The 21,396-nt window shown below is 38.8% G+C and overlaps 1 protein-coding gene across 1 annotated transcript in view; it reads right to left on the reverse strand.

Moving 5' to 3' along the window:
- WDR12 (WD repeat domain 12) overlaps positions 1-21,396 on the reverse strand; it is a 36,421-nt gene continuing 15,025 nt past the window's right edge. Inside the window, exons 4-13 of the mRNA XM_014589568.2 lie at positions 19,375-19,481; positions 18,388-18,503; positions 17,152-17,306; positions 15,331-15,376; positions 12,729-12,814; positions 7,607-7,747; positions 7,396-7,501; positions 6,119-6,251; positions 4,370-4,442; positions 1-1,259 (exon numbers count right to left, since the gene is read on the reverse strand). Coding sequence (XP_014445054.1) covers positions 1,182-1,259; positions 4,370-4,442; positions 6,119-6,251; positions 7,396-7,501; positions 7,607-7,747; positions 12,729-12,814; positions 15,331-15,376; positions 17,152-17,306; positions 18,388-18,503; positions 19,375-19,481 — 1,041 coding nt within the window. The 3' untranslated portion in view covers positions 1-1,181. The remainder of the gene's footprint in view (positions 1,260-4,369; positions 4,443-6,118; positions 6,252-7,395; positions 7,502-7,606; positions 7,748-12,728; positions 12,815-15,330; positions 15,377-17,151; positions 17,307-18,387; positions 18,504-19,374; positions 19,482-21,396) is intronic.

Raw genomic sequence — 21,396 nt, forward strand, 5'->3', positions numbered from 1 at the left:
TTGACTCTCTGGTAAGTGCACATACCCTATAGTAAAAAAATCTCTCTTAAGAAAAAAAAAAAAAAGAAATGATGTCATAACTGTAACTCTAACTCTTGGTCTCTAGGAAAATAAGGGCCAATATCGTAAGGGTGGAGGGAGCCCTAAGGAATGTGAAACAAAACCACTATACCAACCTTGGGCAGCCTCTGGACTTAATTGAAAAGAACTAAACTCCCAACTGGCTCAATCCACTGTTAATTTGGCTCTCAACTGCAGCCACATATAGATGTAGTTCTAAGACTTCTAGGACAGAAACATCATTTGAGATATGCTGTATTACAATCAAATGATGATACCAAACTGATTTCCCACGTGTTACCAAAAGGTCATAAGTGCCTTGCTTGAGAAATACCAATCCATTAAAGAGGGAAGTCACATTAAAAAAAAGATATTTGCTTTAAATATTTTGTATATACACACTATACATAAATATAAATGCTAATGATATCATAAAATTTGTAAATGTTTAATACTGACTGAAAGATTTTGCCTCAAGAATGTATTCTCATCTACATGTGAGGACAGATTAGGGAGAGAGGAGATTCCTGATTACAGTAAAATCTACATGAAATTTTTAAAGGCTGACATTTTTAACATAAATTGCTTCACTTAAAATATCTCAATTCTTAATAAATGGGCAACATTTACATTTTTAATGTTCTGAATACCTACAAAGTCTTATTTTCTTATATCACTTATTTTACCAAAAGGTAATTGTATTTCTAATTTTTTTGCTAATAAATTTTTATTAGTCTTTTCTAGATGCTTTTTATAAAGAGCTAACAGAAAAATCTGGAAAATTACTCTATTTTGAACACATTCTTTCTTAGCATTTCAAAATCAAATCCTAATTCAAATCGATATTTTAAAAAAGAAATTTAAAAACTCAGTTTAATTTCAAGAGTTTGCATAGGATAGAGAACACAAGCCACATATTATACTTTATAGTCAGCACAAACTATAATATTTAAATACAAAATAAAAATACAAAAGAGTATGTTAGCTATTAAGAAGGATGAAAACATTACATTAAATTTAATCTAAAAGGCAGCTTTCTACATTTGCATCATCGTAATCCAATGATTCTCTACCGATTTCAGTTACTGAACACATCTCCAGAACCAAATTATCATTCACTTTCATGCCCCTACATGGGAAGTGGTAGGTGAGTATCTGTAGGAATACAATTTATTGTCTGCTCCTCCACTTAGAAGTAACTGTGTAAAGGGAAAAAAAAGAAAAGACATGAAAAGGTAAGTAAATACAATTATTTCAATTAAATACTAATGATTCTAATTACTAGAAGAATTATGAATAAGCTACTAATTTGCATTGAGAATTAGTACTTAAAGGGACCTATTATTAATACAACAGATCTGGCAGTTACAGTACAATTCAGTAAGAAATTTTATAAGTACTCACCTGAATTTAGTTAGGGCACAATATGCTAATGTACTTTTCTTTTTTCTAGGGGGGAGAGGTTTTTGCTATAGGGCGTGTGTGCTCGCCAGAAAGGCAGAGAGAGAGACAGAAAGCGAGAAATCACCCCCCTGGGGATGGCCACGCCACAATCCCTTCTCCTCCATTCTTCTCTCGGGATCTTGGCCATGCACGTACACGCGCCCAGTGTTTTAAGCCACCAGGTCCAGAACTCGAACCGCAGTCGACTACATGGGAGTCTAGCAACACAGCCATTTCGCCAACTACTGGTCCCACTATGTGCTTTCAATGAAGTATTTGCTAAGATCAATAATAAAATTTAAAAGTTTGAAGGACATCTAGTTTGCCTATTTAAGAAAATACATTCGGACATGGTGGTTAGGACATTGGACCCCCATGTGGCCAACTGTGGTCTGAATTCCAGACCTGGCAGTTTGCTTTCTTATTTTCTTACCCTGTTTGTCTCTCTCTGACGAACACACATGATTTATAGCAAATTAAAACTAATAGTAAGGGATCAACACATGGCGGTTACACCACAGGACACCCACATAGATGACTGCGGTTTGAGTCCCAGATCTAGAGGCTTAAAACTCATGCTGGGCACATGTGTATGTGCCCAAAATCCTAAGAGGAGAATGGAGCAGAAGGGATTGCAATGTGGCTGTCCCCCCGGGGAGTGATTTCTTACTTTCTTGCTTTCTATCTCTCTGTCTCTCCAGCAAGCACATGTGCCCTATAGCAAAAATCTCTCTTAAAAAAACCCCCAAAACCTAATGATAATAGATAAAATTAAATGAATAATTCTTTAAAAAAATACATTCATTGTTTGCAAGTAAATGTATATTACAAATTATTCAAGTTGCCCTAGAATGTGTATTTGGAAAGAATTCTTAGATGTTAAGTTTATGTATGTATGTGTACACACACACACACACACACACACACACACACATATATGAATATAATTATACTGTAATTCTTTAAATACACTCTTAACAATCCAGACATTATATAAGGGTTAGCTAACTGGGAAATACTTTGATACATTTAGTCTGATATAGTTGAGTTTATAGATTTAAAAATGTTTCATTAAGATACTCATGAAAGGCCAGCAGGTTGCATGGAGGTTAAGATGCTGAATCACACATGGCAGCTGCGTGTTCGCGTCCTGGGCCCAGCAGCTTGAAAATCACTCCAGGTGCACATGCATGTGTGCTCAAAATCCCAAGAAGAGACTAGAGAATGGGCTGTGGCTGAATGGAAGTAAATGACTTCACCCAGTCACCCAACTGCTCAGGCAGAAAATGTGGACATTACCTTCCATGTTCAGCAGAAAAATGAATCCCTGCTGAAGGATGATTGCTCACTTTCCTTCTCTTTCTCTCTCTTCTGGCAAAGCACAAGTACCCCGTAGCAACAAAAACTTAAAAGAGATACTCTTGAGAGGGACAACCCTGATGTGATAGTAAAAGGAGGAGGATATCACGTGGCCCACTGTGCAGTTAGTGTCCCAGACCTGGCAGCTTGAAAAACACGGCAGGAGCATGTGTGCCCGGAATTCCAAAAGGAGGGAGAAATGACGGAAAAGATTGCAATGTGACCACTCACCATGGGTATGGTGGGGTGCTTTCTCAATTTCTTTCTCTCCCTGTCTGTCTCTTTTGGGCAAGCACATGTGCCCTCTGGCAAACATTAAACAAAAACAAAAACTCAAAAGAAAAAGAAGCTGCTTTAAAATTTGAAATTTTACTACTTTGTATTATTTATTTATTTATTTAAAGAATTACTTAACTTTATTTATTTTTAATTTGATCAGAGAGGGACAGAGCGAGAGTGAGAGAAAGAGAGGGGATATGAGAAAGTAAGTTACCAGGTCTGGGACTCGAACCATGGTTGGCCATGTGGGAGTCCAGCATCCTTAACCTCCGAGTCATCTGCTGGCCCCCTACTTACTTTGAGAGGTTTTTGTTATAGGGCACATACGCATGCCATAGAGAGAGAAAGAGAGAAATCACCTTCCAGGGGGATGGCCATGCCACAGTCCCCTCTTCCTTCCATCTCCTCTGGGATTTTGGGCACACACACATACATGCCAGCAAATCTCAAGCTGCCAGGTCCGGTACTCCAACCACAGTAGGCCATGTGGGAGTCCAGTGATGTAACCATTACACCAGCTGCTGGTCCCCACTACCTTGTATTATTAAAGGGCAAATTTGGGGGCTAGCAGGTGGTGTGGTGGTTAAGGCACTGGACTTCCACATGGCAGACTGCAGTTTGAGTCCTGGATCTGGTGGCTTGCTTTCTCACACCTCACTCTCTTCTCTGGTAAATGCACATGCCTTGTAGCAAATTAAAACAAAACAAAACAATACTAACAATGATAAATAAAATTACATAAATAGTTTTTTCTTCTTTCCTTTTTAGAGTGTTTTCCATAGGGTGCATATGCTCACTGGAGAGAGGAGGAGAGAGAGACAGACAGATACAGTGAGAGGGAAAGCAAGAAATCATCCCCCAGGGAGGATGGCCATGCTGCAATCCCTTCTCCTTCATTTTCCTCCTGGGATCTAGGGCATGTACGGACATGGACCTAGCGTGCTTTCAAAGTCATTGTGTCTAGGACTTGAACCATCATCAAGCATGTGGGAATCCCACAACGCAACTGCTATACCATCTGCTTGCCCCTAAAAAGATAATTATTTTAAAAATTTCTCTCTTTGAATGAGATGTGAGATTTTTTTGAAAAATACTAAGGAAAACATAATACATAATAATACATAATTATAAGTATTAGATATATTGAAACTAGTAACTTTATAAACACAAACACCAGATTAATCCTAAAATATTTTCCTCTTTATTAGGTAACTATTAAAATCCTTACCCCTGTGTCTGTCCAGTCTACACTCAGAACTTTGTCTTCATGAGCAGCCAGATCATAGAGTGGAGCCTTACAACTGAAAAATGAAAATATTAACATGTTATATGCATCCCTGTTTAAAACAAACACGTACAACTAATCCCATTTTTCTGAAAACTTCGCAGGGCTTACCACCCTTACCCCAGTAACCACCTAATCTTAAAATTCTGGGTATTTACTTGACTACTTCTCCTATTTTTTCCTGTATCATTAACAGACTACAGAGATTTATTTCAACAAATATATTCAGAAAAAAAGTTAGTTATAAAAATGTATTTATAATTAGGCCTATTTCATGCCTCCTAGACTAGTTTTCTTTTACTACAAAATCATGGCTTTACACACCCTTTGTCTTGTCACCTATACCCTGTAACTCCCAAATTTAGATTTTCAGTCCAAACTTCTCTCCTGAGTTTCATATGTATAGCCAAATGACTGACAGTTGGGTGCCTTTTGAGCATTAGAAATTTTAAATGAACAAAATGAAACTTTTGATTTTTCCCTCATAAACCTTTTTCTACTCTTTCCTATCACAGTAAATGACTTCACCCAGTCTCTCAACTGCTCAGGCAGAAAATGTGGACACTATCTCCCATCGATGCCTACTTCCATATTTGATCTTGCCGTAGAGCTATCTTCAAAATATACCTGGAGTTCGATCACTTATCTCTAATGCTACCACCGCAGTCGCCCAAGGTCATTCTCTATCTCTGAATTACAACAGCCTCTGTTTCCAGTCTTGCTTCCTTGTTCAAGACTCTCCAACACCGTCTCATCACACTTAGAATGAAACATTTCTTACCATGGACTACAATGTCTTGGTTGATATAACCACTACCTGCCTCATGTCCTGCCGTTCTCCTCACTGCTTACTCCATTCCAGCAACACTGGCCTTCTGGCTATCCTGCCCACGTGCCAAGATTCTTTCCACATTATCTGTTGCTCTCTCTGCCATGATCTGGACAAGGCTCAGACTCTCATACTAAATTTCAATTCACTACTAAAACACTACTTTCAAAGAGTACACTTTCCAAAGAAGTGCCCCTGTACCCTGCTTTACTTCCTTCATAGCATTTACTACTATGATCAAAAATAGTATGTTAAATGCTATTTAAAGTATACAGTTAAAATGTATGTAAGTTCTATAAGTCACGTATTCTAAGATGATATAAGGGTGTTAGAAGGCAGATTTAAGGCCAACAACAATAACACAGGTATTTGGTTAATCCATCTCTGTTCTACTTGTAAAGAAAAGTAAATATATTATGCATGCATGCATTTTGTTGGGATATTTTGTATACACTAATATCATAGCATTAGACTAAGAAAAACATCTTTAATATCTGATTATTTTTAAAAAGAGTTTTTAAATTTAATTTTTTATTAACACAACTTATTAAGGTCTAGGATAATCTTTCTAAACTCTAATATTTTTCCTATTTTATAAAAAAGTCAGAAATATTTTATAAATTTAATTTTTTTTTAACCAAAAAATCAACATGGAATTAGATTCTTTCAGGATGTGAAAAACAACATATTAACATGCAGGGAATTCCTATGATTCTTGCTTTTCTTTTGGCTATCAGTGTTGTATCAGGTAGTACAACCAAGGGCTTTTTATTTTTTTTCCCCTTTTGTTCTAAAGAATTATGTCAGTATTCATTTTATGTCTAGTTGATTTCTTTCTTTTGTGGATCATAAACAAGATTTACCTTCTTGTATCCCACAGCTTGACCATATTATCTAAAGAGCCCGAAATCAGCTGCTGTTCATGGGTAGGAGACCATTTTACGGATGTGACCCAGCCTGTATGGGAGGTCAGGGACAGCGATACCAAAGAACCATCTGAACAAAGCAAAAGAGATAACAAGTGATGAATTTCAGAAAAGAGAAGCAGGAACATCAATATATTTGTAGAACTTCATCATTCTTTACACCACATCTCTAGTGAGAAGAGAAATAGATGTTCTTTACACATCCTTGCCCCCCACCTTTTACAGGACTCACCTTTAGTTCTGGGATCCCACAGCCTGATATGCCTATCTGTGCTTCCAGATGCTAAACGTTTACAAAGTGATGAATAGGAAATACAATTAAACACTTTATTTCCCGTCTGAAAAAGAAAAGGAAAGAACATTTAACCACGGTGACTAAAAGAGACATTTGTCACTTGAAAGATCGAAGTTCATCAGAGGACAACTAAATTCATAGATCTTACCAAAGTAGACTTAACACTGCCAGACTCAACATCCCACACTCTAATCGTATGGTCCCAAGAGGCACTGCAGATTTCTTCAGTATCTGACCACAGAACCGAGGAAATTGCTTCCTTGTGGCCAGAGAGGGTCACAATAGGAGTCTAGAAATGAAAGACCCCAAAAGGGGAAAGCATTTTTATTTCAGAGTATTTGAAATAACAGTAGTTATTACTTCCAAAGACCATGTGCTAGTCATTTTACCAGTGTTTTAGCTTTTTTTTCTTTTTTTTGGAGAGATTTTCACTGTAGGGCGCGTGTGCTTGCCAGACAGACAGAGAGAGACATAGAGACAGAAAGCGAGAAATCACCCCCCAGGGGGGATGGTCACGCCGCAATCCCTTCTCCTCTTGGGATCTTGGGCACACACGCACACGCGCCCGAAGTGTTTTAGCTTTTATATCCAGCTTTACTTCTTTAAAACAATCCCACAAGATGGGAATTGTTTTTTTTTTTTTTTACTTTATACACTAAAGAGCCCGAAATCAGCTGCTGTTCATGGGTAGGAGACCATTTTACGGATGTGACCCAGCCTGTATGGGAGGTCAGGGACAGCGATACCAAAGAACCATCTGAACAAAGCAAAAGAGATAACAAGTGATGAATTTCAGAAAAGAGAAGCAGGAACATCAATATATTTGTAGAACTTCATCATTCTTTACACCACATCTCTAGTGAGAAGAGAAATAGATGTTCTTTACACATCCTTGCCCCCCACCTTTTACAGGACTCACCTTTAGTTCTGGGATCCCACAGCCTGATATGCCTATCTGTGCTTCCAGATGCTAAACGTTTACAAAGTGATGAATAGGAAATACAATTAAACACTTTATTTCCCGTCTGAAAAAGAAAAGGAAAGAACATTTAACCACGGTGACTAAAAGAGACATTTGTCACTTGAAAGATCGAAGTTCATCAGAGGACAACTAAATTCATAGATCTTACCAAAGTAGACTTAACACTGCCAGACTCAACATCCCACACTCTAATCGTATGGTCCCAAGAGGCACTGCAGATTTCTTCAGTATCTGACCACAGAACCGAGGAAATTGCTTCCTTGTGGCCAGAGAGGGTCACAATAGGAGTCTAGAAATGAAAGACCCCAAAAGGGGAAAGCATTTTTATTTCAGAGTATTTGAAATAACAGTAGTTATTACTTCCAAAGACCATGTGCTAGTCATTTTACCAGTGTTTTAGCTTTTTTTTCTTTTTTTTGGAGAGATTTTCACTGTAGGGCGCGTGTGCTTGCCAGACAGACAGAGAGAGACATAGAGACAGAAAGCGAGAAATCACCCCCCAGGGGGGATGGTCACGCCGCAATCCCTTCTCCTCTTGGGATCTTGGGCACACACGCACACGCGCCCGAAGTGTTTTAGCTTTTATATCCAGCTTTACTTCTTTAAAACAATCCCACAAGATGGGAATTGTTTTTTTTTTTTTTACTTTATACATGAAAACATGAGCTAAGAAAGATAACTTGTTTAAGGTCATACAGATTATAAGTGGCACACTTGAGTATGAACCCAAATATTACTCCAAAGTTACTCGGATGCTGCCACCTCTGTTCTACTTTTCATTATAATCTAACACTTAGTTCTCCCACCTGACAAACACATTGTGTTAAAGGTCAGTATTGGATGTCCTTGGATAACCTTGGACTGACCCAGTTTCTCCCCTCTCCTTGCCTATAACTTTCAGAATAATTGTGCTGGGAATGTAACATCTTAAGATAGGGAGGGAATAACAGAACAAGCTGGGCTCTGTTCTAGACTCTCCACCCTCTCCCATACAGAATGTACTTCAAAGCTTTTCCTAGTAAAGTAGGGAGACTTCAGGGTATATAACCCATGGCAGGCTCTTTTGGAATCCCTCAGCAGAGGGACAAGAGTGGTACATGTAGCTGAGGCTCCATCCTCGCTGAGTAGCTTTCTAAAGTCTTGGGGAACCATCTCACAACGGGTCTGAAACTTCTGCTGTCCCTTGCTACCTATCGGTAAGTAACAGCTGCTTCCTAATAACTTGTTGTACGAGTGTTTTCTGTCTCACTGCTCTCATGCAACTGGTCAAAGTGCAGCCTAGATGCAGTGGATGGGAGCATTTGGACTCCAATTCTTGGAGGCTGGCACGGTGATACTCTTTACGACCCTCCACTCAGTGGGAGCACATCCTTGGGATTGGTTTTTATGAACCTGCTCCATAGTTAGCAAGAAAAAGCTTTTGAGTCAGATCTAAGTTTGAGTCAAAGTATTACCAATTTTTATATGATTCTTTCTGGTAAGTTAGATACTTATTCTCACCACCTCATCACCATCACCATTTCTTCAGCAGCTTTAAGTCCTATTACTTAGTCCCCCCACCCGCCATTTGCCAGAGGGAATGTGTGAACACCAGACAGAGAGAAAGAAAGACAGTGAGAGAAACAGTCAGAGAGAAAGCGTTCCCACTGAGGGATGGCCATGCTGCAATCCGTTCTCCTCCATTCTCCTTTTGGGATGTTGGAAATGCATGCCTTAGGTGCCCAACCGCTCAGGCCAGGATTCAAACTGCATAGTCAGTCACGTGGGATCCAGCTGCCTTAATCACCACACTACCTAATCTTTAAATATTTTCCATGGCTCATTTATTACTACTCCAAAAATCTTCAATATCTTTTTAGAATTAAGAGAATTAAACTAGGGCCAAACAATAACCTGGTGATTAGGAGAGCCAGACCCCACACAGTCAACCATGGCTGAATCCCAGCATGGGTGGTTTGAAAAAAATGCACAGATGCCCAAAATCCCAATAGGATGGGGAAATGAAGAAAAGAGATTGTGGTCTGACTATGTCCCCTTGTGGGGGTTCTTTTTCCCCCTTTCTCTGCCTCTTTCTGGCAAGCATACATGCCACCACTAGCAATTAAAAACAAACAAACAAACAAAAAACATACACACTAAACTAGGGTATAGTGCTTGTCTTAAATATAAGGAACACATAAAAGAGAGAAAGGTAGAATTTTGAAATGGGACACGATCTGCCTTTGTAACTCCGTTACATTAATTCTTTAATAACCTTAACAAAAAAGTAAAATAGGGGCCAGCTGGTAGCATGGTGGTTAAGGAGCCTGAATCCCACATGGCCAACTGTGCGGTTTGAATCCCAGACCTGGTGGCTTGAGACATGTGCTAAGTTATGTGTGTGTGTACTCAAAATCCTGAGAAGAGACTTGAGAACGGGTGGAGGTATGGCCATTCTCCTGGGGGAGTGATTCCTCACTCCACGCCCCCTGCAAGCACACATGTCTTACAGCAAAAACTATTTGAAAGGGGCAGCAGGTCGCACGGAGGTTAAGGTGGTTAACCCATGGGTGACTGCAGGTTAAGTCCCAGACCCAGTGGTCTGAAAATCATGCCAGGCGCATATGTGTGCATGTCCAACACCTCAAGAGGAGAAGATACTGTGGCATGGTCATTGCCCCTGGGTGGTGATTTCTCACTTTCCCTCTCTCTAACTCTGTCTCTTTCTCTGGTGTGTGTACAGTCCCCATAACAAACTAAGGGGGAAAATTATTAAAAAAAAAAAAAAAAGAGTATTAATAGATCATTTGAAATGTGGATTTTACTAATCAGGGAGGAAACTCTTTCAGTAAAAGGCCAGCATATAAATATTTTAGTTTTTGTAGACCATATAGTTTCTGTTGTATTGTCTTGTTCTTTATCTGTTTTTACAGCCCCTTATAAATGGCCAAAATCTCAACAGATGGAGAAACGGAGAACAGATTGTGGCATGACCACACCCTACTGGGACTAGAGAATGGATCAGTGGTTGTCAAGGGACAGAAGTAGGAGGGGGAACCAGCAGTTAGCGTAATGGCTATGTCGCTGGACTCCCACATAGTCAACTGCGGTTCACGTCCCGGACCCGGTGGCTTAAAACTCACGCCGGGTGCGTGTGCGTGTGTGCCCAAGATCCCAAGAGGAGAATGGAGGAGAAGGGATTGCGGCGTGACCATCCCCTCTGGGGGGGTGATTTCTCGCTTTCTGTCTCTATGTCTCTCTCTGTCTGTCTGGCAAGAGCACGCGCCCTATAGCGAAAACCTCTCAAAAAAAAAAAAGAAGAAGTAGGAGGAAAGGTTGACAATATAGGGAATTTAATACCCTCAGATGTGACCTAAATGAAACAGAAAGTAAGGTACCATAAAAAGTCAGAAGGATCTAGGATAGAAAACAACATGGTTATGAGAGACTGTGTCTTGATTTGTACAGTAGTTACAATAATTCTATGCATTTATCAAAACTTAAAGAGCTACATACCAAGAAGAATTAATTTTCCTCTATGCAAAAATATTTTAATAAATACAAAAGTCAACACTGGCACTGGCACTACAGGTTGTATGTCCTTTGACTAAAATGCTTAGGACCAGGGAACAGCAGTTAGCGTAATGGCTATGTCGCTGGACTCCCATGTAGCTGACTGCAGTTAGAGCCCCGGATCCGGTGTCTTAAACTCATGCCGGGCACATGTGCATGCATGCCCAAGATACCAAGAGGAGAATGGAGAAGGGATTGTGGTGTGGCCATCCCCCCTGGGGGGTGATTTCTCGCTTTCTCTCTCTCTGTCTATCTCTGTCTTTCTGGCGCATGTGCCCTATAGCAAAAACCTCTCCAAAAAAAGAAAAAAAAAAAGCTTAGGACCAGAAATGTTTGGCATTTTGAAATATTTGCATTTAAGTTCTGAAGTATCTTGGATTTGGGACCCAAGTCTAAAAATGAAATTTACTTATACCTCACATTTACCTTATACGCATAGCCTGAAGGTAATGTTATACAATTATTTTTGTATAGTAGTGCTTGGACTACAGCCTCTCATGAGGTCCAAGCGTGGAATTTTCCACCTATGGCCTCGTCAGAGTTCGGAAAGTTTCAGATTTGGGAGTTATTTCAGATTTCCAGACTAGGGATGCTCAACCTATACAATCCAACTAAAGTGGAATAGGCCTAGAGGGGAAAGGGCAATGTTGAAAATTATAGAGGAGAAAAGCTACTGTATGCTAATATATGAAGCGAAAGATAGATAAATGAACAGGTTGGCAGAATCAGTCACACTAACACAGTCAGGTACTGGAAAGAAATGCAGACAGAAGATAAGGGTTTCTGGCATGACTGCAATTAATAATTAATGCATGTGTTTAAGTCCTATAATGAGCTGAATGAGGAGGCTAGCTCTGTAGCTTAGTGGTTATGAAAGCCAACTCCTACATAACTGACTATTGTTTGAATCCTAACGCTGGTAGCTTGAAAAAAAAATGCTGGGCACTTTTGCATGCATGCTCCAGATCGCAACAGGTTGGAGAAATGAATGAGATGGAATTGTGGGATGACCATATCCCACTGAGGGGGGTGTTTTCTCCCTCTCTCTGGCAAGCACATGAGCCCTCTGACAAATAAAAAGACAAAAAAGCTAAATGAGAAAATGAATATACTATTATTTATCTATCTGAAACATACAAACAAAAAAATTAATATGGCCCAGCCTGTGTAGCGCAGATATGGAAGCCACATACTAACCATGGTTTTAAGTCCCTGATACAACAGTTCTGAAAACACAGTGGGCCATGTACACATGCCCAAGAGCTCAAAATCCTGACAATCACACATGTGCTCGATCATGAATTTTCAAGGGTGTTCAAAAGTTCATGGAAACTGTGTAATGAAAAAATATATAAACATTTTCTCACATTAATTTGTACTTTAATTCCACATCTCTTTTTTTTAAAGAATTAATTTTATGTATTCATTCATTTATTTTAATTTGACCAGAGAGAAACACAGAGAGAGATAGAGAGAAAATGAGAAAGCAAGCCGCCAGGTCCAGGACTCGAACTGTGGGCAGCAATGTGCGAGTATCCAGCGCCTTCACCACCATGCCACCTGCTGGTTCCCTAATTCCACATTTCTATGAAGTTTTTGAAGTCCCTTCCTATAATAGGTAGATAATCACCATAGCAATCCATAAACCTAGCTCAATGCTGTTGTATTACAAGACTCAGATACATGCAGGAATAGTAGTGCTCTCGCAAATACTTAACCCTTGTCAATCCCAGCTGCTCTGTTTTCTGTTTCTTTCTTGGTCGATTTGTGGACTCTTCCATTTCATCTTCTTCATCCGTTGGGACTATATAATTAAGAATTAGATTTGATATTTTAAAAACAATCAATTTAACTGCAAACTGTCTGAAATTTTCTACATTTCTGGGTATATGGTTTCTCTGTGTTTTTTTCAACTGGTTGGGGAATTCCCCATTATTTAGGTTAATGGAAAGTTATGATATCTATTAAAAATAATACTTGGATTAACAATCTTTGAAAAAGAGAAAACAAAAAAAGTTTTTCTTTTTTTTTAATGAAAACTTAGTTTAAAATCTTGTTAGGTCTTTAAGACAACTGTTTAGAATATCTGCCACTTTACCATAGTTAACACAAAATTGTACCCAGAATGCATTTATATTACAAAGGAGAAACTATATCACACATGTTAAAAGGAGATACATTTCAGTCATGTTTGTACTCCCTGACTATTTCACTTTTATAACAAGGAGTGTGTTTCACAGTTATTTTTCAAACAAAAACTAGAGATTTTAATGTGTTGCAACTTTAGTTTTAAATTTTTAATTGCTGGGGTCAGCAGGTGGCATGGTGGTTATGACTATAACTTGAGTCCTGGATCTGGTGGCTTGCCTTCTCACTTTCTCTCTCTCTGGTCAAATTAAAAATTAATAATAATAATAAATACAATTAAGTAATTAATTTTAAAAAATGTTTTTAAATTGATTTAGGTGCATGCCCTTGCCAGAGAGATACACACAGACAAACATAAAGTGAAAAATGACTGCGCCCTCCCCAGGGGAAATGACCACACCACAATCCCTTCTCCTCTAGTGTCCTCTCAGGACTTTGGGTATGTACACACAAGGGCCACACAAAAGCCAGTGTTATTTTCAAGGCGCTGGATCAAGACTTGAACCACGTGGTTGGCCATGTAGGATCGAGTGCCCTAACCTCCACACCACCTGCTGGCCCAGTGCGTTCTAAGTTTTATAAATCTGCTTTCTCTAACTATCAAGAGATTATAAACCCCTTAAAGGTACAAGCTAACCATGCACATTATCTCATTTACCTAGCACTGTCAGAAAGTAAAATATTCCACAAAAGGAAAATTTTCTAATCTAAATTGCTATCTTCTTCAAACTTGCTTGTTCTAATCACCTATATAAAATCTACTAAAATGGATTATATATTTTCTGACATCTTACATGTAATTATTTAAAACTGGTAAGCTTTCTTGATTCCCTTTAATTCTACTTTGTGAACTGTATTTAGGGTGTTATAATGCAATTCTCTCAAATGTAACACAGATATTCTGGTCTGTCATCCAGTGCAATAAATAGTATTAGCTACTAGGTTTTCAAATTAAATCATCTATGTGGGCTCTTTCCTTTCTCTTCCCATCAATGCTCTCTTACTACTACGAAGGTACTTTCCTTTAAGAGTCCTTGCTCCTCCTTCTCTCTCAATTATTCCTTTTTTTTATTTATTAAAATGAGATGGAGAGGGAGATAGATAAAGAGCAGTAGGTATTTTTGACAGGGTCTTGCCATGCCGCCAACCTCCTGCCCCAGGCTTCCAGTCGGCTAGAGGTTCGTATCTCTCCTGGGGTATCTAGGATCTGAACCTGGGCTTCCCATGGAGCCTCAAGATGGCAGAGCAGTACCCTAATCCTTTGCCATCGTGGCTGGGCCTCAACTGTTCCTTTCTATCTGTTTTCAAAGCAAGAATATTAATCTTTGTAAAATTATCTTTATTATAATTTTTTTTAAAGCAAAGTATTCAGGGGTCGGAAGGTGGTGTGGTGGTTAAGGCGCTGAACTCCCACGTGGTGGACCACAGTTCGAGTCCCAGACCTGGTGGCTTGCTTTCTCACTTTCCATGTCTCACTCTCTGGTCAAATTAAAATAATAATAATAATATTAAGTAAAATTAAATAATTTTTTTATAGCAAAGCACTTAAACTAAGAAATTTCTTTAATAGTAAAATGACTCAAAATTTATTTTTGGAGTGGGCTCAGCAGTGCAGTGCTAATATGCTATTGAACTGGTAGTGCTGGATCCAAATGGTTTATCGTTCAATTCCCTGATTGACCTGTCCATGCTCAACACGTATGACCATGATCACAGCTATCTAGGAGAGTGGGGGCAGGGGGGACTGTGGCATAAGAGCCCAGTGAGGATGCTTCTGTCTCTAACTCTCATGAAATAAATAAATAAACTTTAAAAAAAAGTCATTTGTGAATGATAATTTTAAGTTATTTTAGAGTCAAAATGACTCAGAAGGTACTGTTTACTTCTAGGTTCCTAAATAAGGGAACTCTGAAAACTAAGATAGGTGTATATCACACTAAACACATTGTTGACACCTTGCAGCAATTCAGTGACATTGTTCAGTAATAAGGGAATGGTGGGTAGAAAAAATATTGAAACACAAGAATATACGAACGTGTCACCATACTATGTACCTTTATGTGTGTCCTAAAAAGCTCTGGTCCATTTTTATGACAAAATGTGGGTTAGAAAGTCCTCTTTTACTGAAATTCATAAAACATCATTAGTAAGTCAAAGAAATATTTACTTTACCTGTCGACCAGATCTTTAGCATGTTATCCCAGGAGCCACTGCAAAACTAAAGACAGTTATATGAGGGAAAAAGCAGATGTAGTATAACTCACATTATTTGCCTTTTTATTTTCTTCCCCTGTTATTTAACTACAAAACCTTTACCTCACTTGTTCTGTGGCACATAAGCTCTGAAACCCTTCACTACTATGGTACCATCTTCCCAGCTTATGGTCTCCTGGAAGCCACACCCTCAATCTGCATGGCAATCTGGGGAGCTGCCGCTCCTGCCTGGCCTTATTCCCTTGCCAGGTTTGCTTAGATTAGGACAGGAAACTGACCCACATGGTATCAGTAGGTCTCTTCTGCAATAAACACCTTTTTAAAATGTCTTATATTACAGAAGTTTCCCTAGGAACAGACAGTATAGGAAGTAAAACCTGGGACATACTGAAGTCCAGGTTTATTGTCACTGAGAAAGCCAGGCTGAGGTGAAAGAGAATAAAATTGATTGGGAAACAAGAAAGAGACCAGGGGAGCTGGCCACATTTAAGCCTTCATCCCAATGGTATCTGAGGCACAATGCATCTTCATCATTCTAGAGATTTGGTTGTTCCCTCCTTCTTTGGATCTTGCAACCCAATAAATTTTCTTTCCAGTTTAACTAAGACCAAGATGAATTTGTTCCTCTTATAGCCAAAAGACAGGGTAAGATTAATTCATTTACATTTGCACTCAACAACATAAACCTTTCTTGCAAAATGTGAAAAGACATAAATCTTTACCACTAAATGTATCAAACGTCCTATTGGCAAAGAGATACTGAAAAAACACTGTTAAATTCAGAATACTTCAATGTGGTTTAAGAAATTTTCAAATTGTGAGCCTGTAAGCCTTCCTAAGGCAATATAGCATTGCCCTTGGATTTTCCCTTTAACTATTTTTCTTTTCAATTTGCTATAGGGTGCATGTGCTTGCTAGACAAAGACAGGAAGAGACAGAGAGGGAAAGTGAGAAAGCACCCCCCGGGGATTGGGATGGCCACACCACGATCTCTTCTCCTCTATTCTCTTTTCAGGACTTTAGGCCTGGATACACACACACCTGGCATGTTTTTTATGCTGCTGGATCCAGTACTTGAACTACACAGTCAGATGTATGTGATCGAGCTGCGTTAACCACCACTCTACCAGCTGGCTCCAACTTTACTATTATCTCACAGTAAAGAATAAGTCAGCACTGACAGTAAAATAAACTCTATTAATGTTAACTTTAGTGTATGTAAGTCTGAGATAATCAGGAAGGCATGTTCAATTGATACAGCACTCAAGAGCAGCTGGTAGATTGAAAATTATGTCATTACTGAAGCCAGCAGGTGATGCAGTCATTATAGTGCTGGACTCCCACATGGCTAACCATGGTTCAAGTCCTGGACCTGTAGGCTTGAAACTCATGCCAGATGCATGTGTGTGCATGCCTAAAGTCCCAAAAGGAAGAATGGGGGAGTAGGGATTGTGGCGTGGCCATCCCCCCAGGTGGAGCTTTTTCATTTTTTATCTGTCTCCAGCAAGCGCACGCACCCTATAGCAAAAATCTCCAAGAAAAGGAAATATGTCATTACTATGATTCAAGAAAGTTACATAAAGACATAGCCTGTTTACTTAAACAAGAGAAATCCAGGCTGAGGAAGTAAATTTTGTATCTCTTCTTTACTTTTGGTTTGGAATTATTCTTTAGTTACTGAAGCTAGACCAATAGCAATGAATACATAAAGACAAAAATATTTAGTAATAAGCTCAAATTCTTGTGTAACACAGTACTAATAATACACTAGTCACGTACTTTAGTTCCTGAGCTATCAACAGCTATAGACTCCACACTTCCAGCATGACCTCTGCAGCAATGCAGAGCTTTCACTTTGTTCCTCTCTACGTTCCACTCCCACAAGAGAATTGTCTGATCCATAGAGGCACTCAGTAGTAAGCAAGATAAATTATCTAAAAGAAAGAACACAAGAATAAGAAAAACATTAGTACACTTTATATGTATCATGTTCTGAAATTAAAAAATTAATCTTGTTATTGTTAAAAATGATTGTTGGGGTCAGCAGGCAGTATAGTGGTTAAGGTGCTAGACTCCCACATGGCTGACCACTTTAAGTCCTGGATATGGAGGCTTAAAACTCATGCCAGTTATGTGTGTGTGCATACCCAAAATCCTGACAGAAGAATGGAGGAGAAGAGACTGTAATGTGGCCATCCCCCCTGAATGGTGATTTCTCATTTTCTCTCTGTCTCTCTCTAGTGAGCACAGGTACCCTGTGGCAAAAGCCTAAAAGAAAAAAAAAAAAAAAAGAGAGAGAGAAAAATTGTTAAAAAGATAGCCTGAAGTGGGGGCATGATGCCATGACGCTATAATCCCAACAAATTGGGAGTCTGAGGCAGGAGGACCATGAGATCAAGGCCAGTCTCAGCAACATAGTGAAACAAAGTCTAAAAAAAAACATAGAATGCACAAACAAAATTAGAAAAAAAGATAACATGGTACAAAGGAAATTCTTTAAAAGTAGAAGATATGGGAACCAACAGTTAGTGTAATGGCTATGTTGCTGGATTCCCATGTGGTCGACCGCGGTTTGAGTCCTGGACCCAGTGGCTTAAAACTCACGCCGGGCGCGTGTGCGTGTGTGCCCAAGATCCCGAGAGGAGAATAGAGGAGAAGGGATTGTGGCGTGGCCATCCCCGCTGCGGGGGGTGATTTCTCACTTTCTGTCTCTCTTGAGAGCTTACGTAAAAAACTCTCCAAAAAAAAAAAAAAAGAAAAAAAAGTAGAAGATACGAGTTCAATACAGTATTAACTTGAAAACGTATATTATCTGATGTTAATTAAGAATTCATTTCCACCAATTTATAGATTTTTAAATACAATCCTTTTCTTCCTGAACACAGTATTTTTTGAAGACTTCACAATAACTGAGGCAAGAGACATCACGTCCCCATCCCCCCGTCCCAGAATGAAAATGGCTTACTTCCAAATCCCTATCTAGAATTCTTATCAGCTTAGGCAAAGGGCTCTAACCTTTTTTCACCCAGGCCACATCTTTTACAACGTCTGTATGTCCTACAATTGTCATTATTGATTTTCCTTCCAAGGACCAGATACGAGAAGTCTTATCATAAGAACCAGTTAAAATCCTATGAGGAGAAAAATAAATGTTATAAAATAAGAAAAGAAGCTTTTGCAAACCATGAAAATAAATAGTTTCTAGGACAATGACAAGTAAACCTTCAAGATTATGGTTTTAAACTCTTCCTCAGTATGAAGATCAAGACTTTGAAATATTCTAGAACAGATCAGAAGTTACACTTGATCTTTCAAAAATAATGACTGTCATTATTTACTACTGTTATAAATACAACTCTCAGGGAAGTTACGCAAATTCCTTGTAAAGCCTAATAGTTCTTTGAACATAGCCACTGAAACTCGTTTAAAGTAAAAATACGACCAGCAATAAATACATAAATAACTGTATAATAACCCCAAGGAGACATTCTTCAAAAGAAGTAAGCTCTTACTAAGAGCCACTATGAACTCCTGAGGTATTTTCTACAAGTAAGGGCAGTAGAGATTTGCTCAGAGCTACCCTTACCTTCTTTCTTGTTTCCAGCCTGCCTTTTTCAGCTCTAAATTAGCACAACCTGCCTCTTCATGGTACCAGGCCAGAACCGTGGCCATAAAAGTGATTTTTTCCTCTATGAAATAAATTATACCCTTCTTCTTAAACACAATATACTCAAATGGAACAAATTAAATGCCCTAAGACATTTAACTTACTCAGAAGACAAATGTCACTACAGTATCTTGAAACAAAAAAGTATTAGTAAATACCTATTTTCTCTTGAATACAATGAATATAACCATCTTTCTGTTTGGCTTGGTCACTAATACACACATATCACACAATTACTTTTATAAACAGGTAATCAGGGAAAAATATTCACATATTGGACTTAAAACAGGCTGAAGGATGCACATAAGCAAACAATAAAATTCATCTGGCAATACCATTCCTCTGCCCCTTTAATGGAACTGATCCAGTCATCATGAAACATGCATTGCTCCGGCTGGGGTGCAGTGTATTTCTCCACATATTCTAGCTCCACAACCTCTTCCTAGACACAGAGAGAAACCAGAAATCCATCAGGTGGTATAGTTTTTAAATACTACATTATAAAAATTAAGAATCTCCAACTTAATGTATCGCCTTAGTTCTCTTCATAACTCCCAAAATTTGGAGCCATTCGAAAAGACAAAAAAATCCAGGCCAGCAGATGGTGTAGTGGTTAAGGCCTGGACTATCACATGGTCGACTGTGTTTTGAGTCCCAGACTTAGCAGCTTGAAACTCATGCTGGGCGTGAGTGTGTGCATGCCCAAAATTCCAAGAAGAGAAGCGATTATGGCATGGCTACCCCAGTGTTGGGGGGAGGCCATTGTTCTCTGTCTCTTTTTATCTCTAGGCAGTATATGCACCCTATAGCAAAAATCTCTCTCTCAAAAAAAAAGAGACAAAAACCTTAACTAAAACCTGGTGGTTTGCTTTCTCACTTTCCCTCTTCTCTCTCTCACTCTGTCTCTCCCTGATCAAATTAAAATGAATAAACTAAAAAATTCTTTTTTTATAAGAATTACTTTTAATTTTATTTACTTATTTATTCATTTTAATTTGATCAGAGAGAGACAGAGTGAGAGAGAGGGAAAGCAAGAAAGCAAACCACCAGGTTCAGGACTTGAACTGTGTGGTACCGTGTGGGAGTCCAGCACCCTTAACCACCCACCACCTGCTGGCCCCCAAAAAATAATTATTAAAAAAAAAAAAAAAACTCAAAAGTATTAATGGCCTTGGAAAACTTATGCTAAAAGTGGGGAAAGAAAAGAATACAAGACAATATTTGAATTAAAAAATTATAAAAGCACATTGTTTAATGAGTATAGAACTTCTGTACAGGATAATACAACAGTCTGGATGCAGACAGTGGTAATGGCTGCGAATGTACAGTCAATCCTTGAACAATGTGGGGGTGAGGGATGGCAACCCCCACCAGGAGTACAGGAGAAAAATCCACATGTAACTTTTTCTTTCTTTTTTGCTATAGAGTACATGTGCTCACCTGGGAGAGACAGAGATAAGGTGGTGATGGGGTGGTGGTGAAAAGCACCCACCCTGAGGGTAATGACCACTATAGTCCTTTCTCCTCCATTTCTCCTTTCAGGATTTTGGGTAAGCGTACACAGACAAGTATCCGGAGTGTTTTCAAAGCTGCAGGTCCAGGACTCAAACATCACAGCTGGCCATGTGGGTTCTAGCTGCCTTAACCGGCATGCCACCAACTGGCCCGAAAATCTACATATAACTTGACTCTCCCAAAACTTAACTACGTATAGCTTACTGCTGACGAGAAATCTTATCGATAACATAAAAGTCGATTAAGACACATTTTGTATGTTATATGTATTATATGCTGTATTCTTACAATAAGGCAAGCTAGAGAAAAGGTTATTACAAAAATCATGAGATAAAAAAACATCTGCAGTATTTACAGAAAAGGTACGCAATATAAGTGGACCTACAAAGTTCAAACCTGTGTTGTTCAAGGGTCAACTATACTTAATGCCAGTGAACTGTACACTCAATGATTGTTAAAATGGCAAGTTTTATGTCATGGATACTGTACCACAATTTAAAAATTAAATCAGCAAAAAATTATGAAAACAATTATCTTTTTAATTTATAAAGGCAATATTAAGTTTGAAAAGTAGAAGATGCAAAATTCCAATAAACTGTAATAACCTAACCCATAGCTTTCATATGTGCACAATTATTTTGTACATTTGTAGCAGTACTAAGCACATATTTGCTATCCCCTTGCCAGTTCTTCCACAGAAAAGAAGAATGTGTTCATTCATCTGTATTTTCTTGAATAAAATACTCTCACAAGATGAAGGGCTTTCAGAACTGATTATGTAGGGGCCAGCAGATGGTATAGTGGTTAAGGGCGCTGGACTCCCACATGGCCGACGACAGTTC

Source organism: Tupaia chinensis, unplaced genomic scaffold (assembly GCF_000334495.1).
Source record: "Tupaia chinensis unplaced genomic scaffold, TupChi_1.0 Scaffold000361_2, whole genome shotgun sequence".
NCBI classification, from domain to species: Eukaryota; Metazoa; Chordata; class Mammalia; order Scandentia; family Tupaiidae; genus Tupaia; species Tupaia belangeri.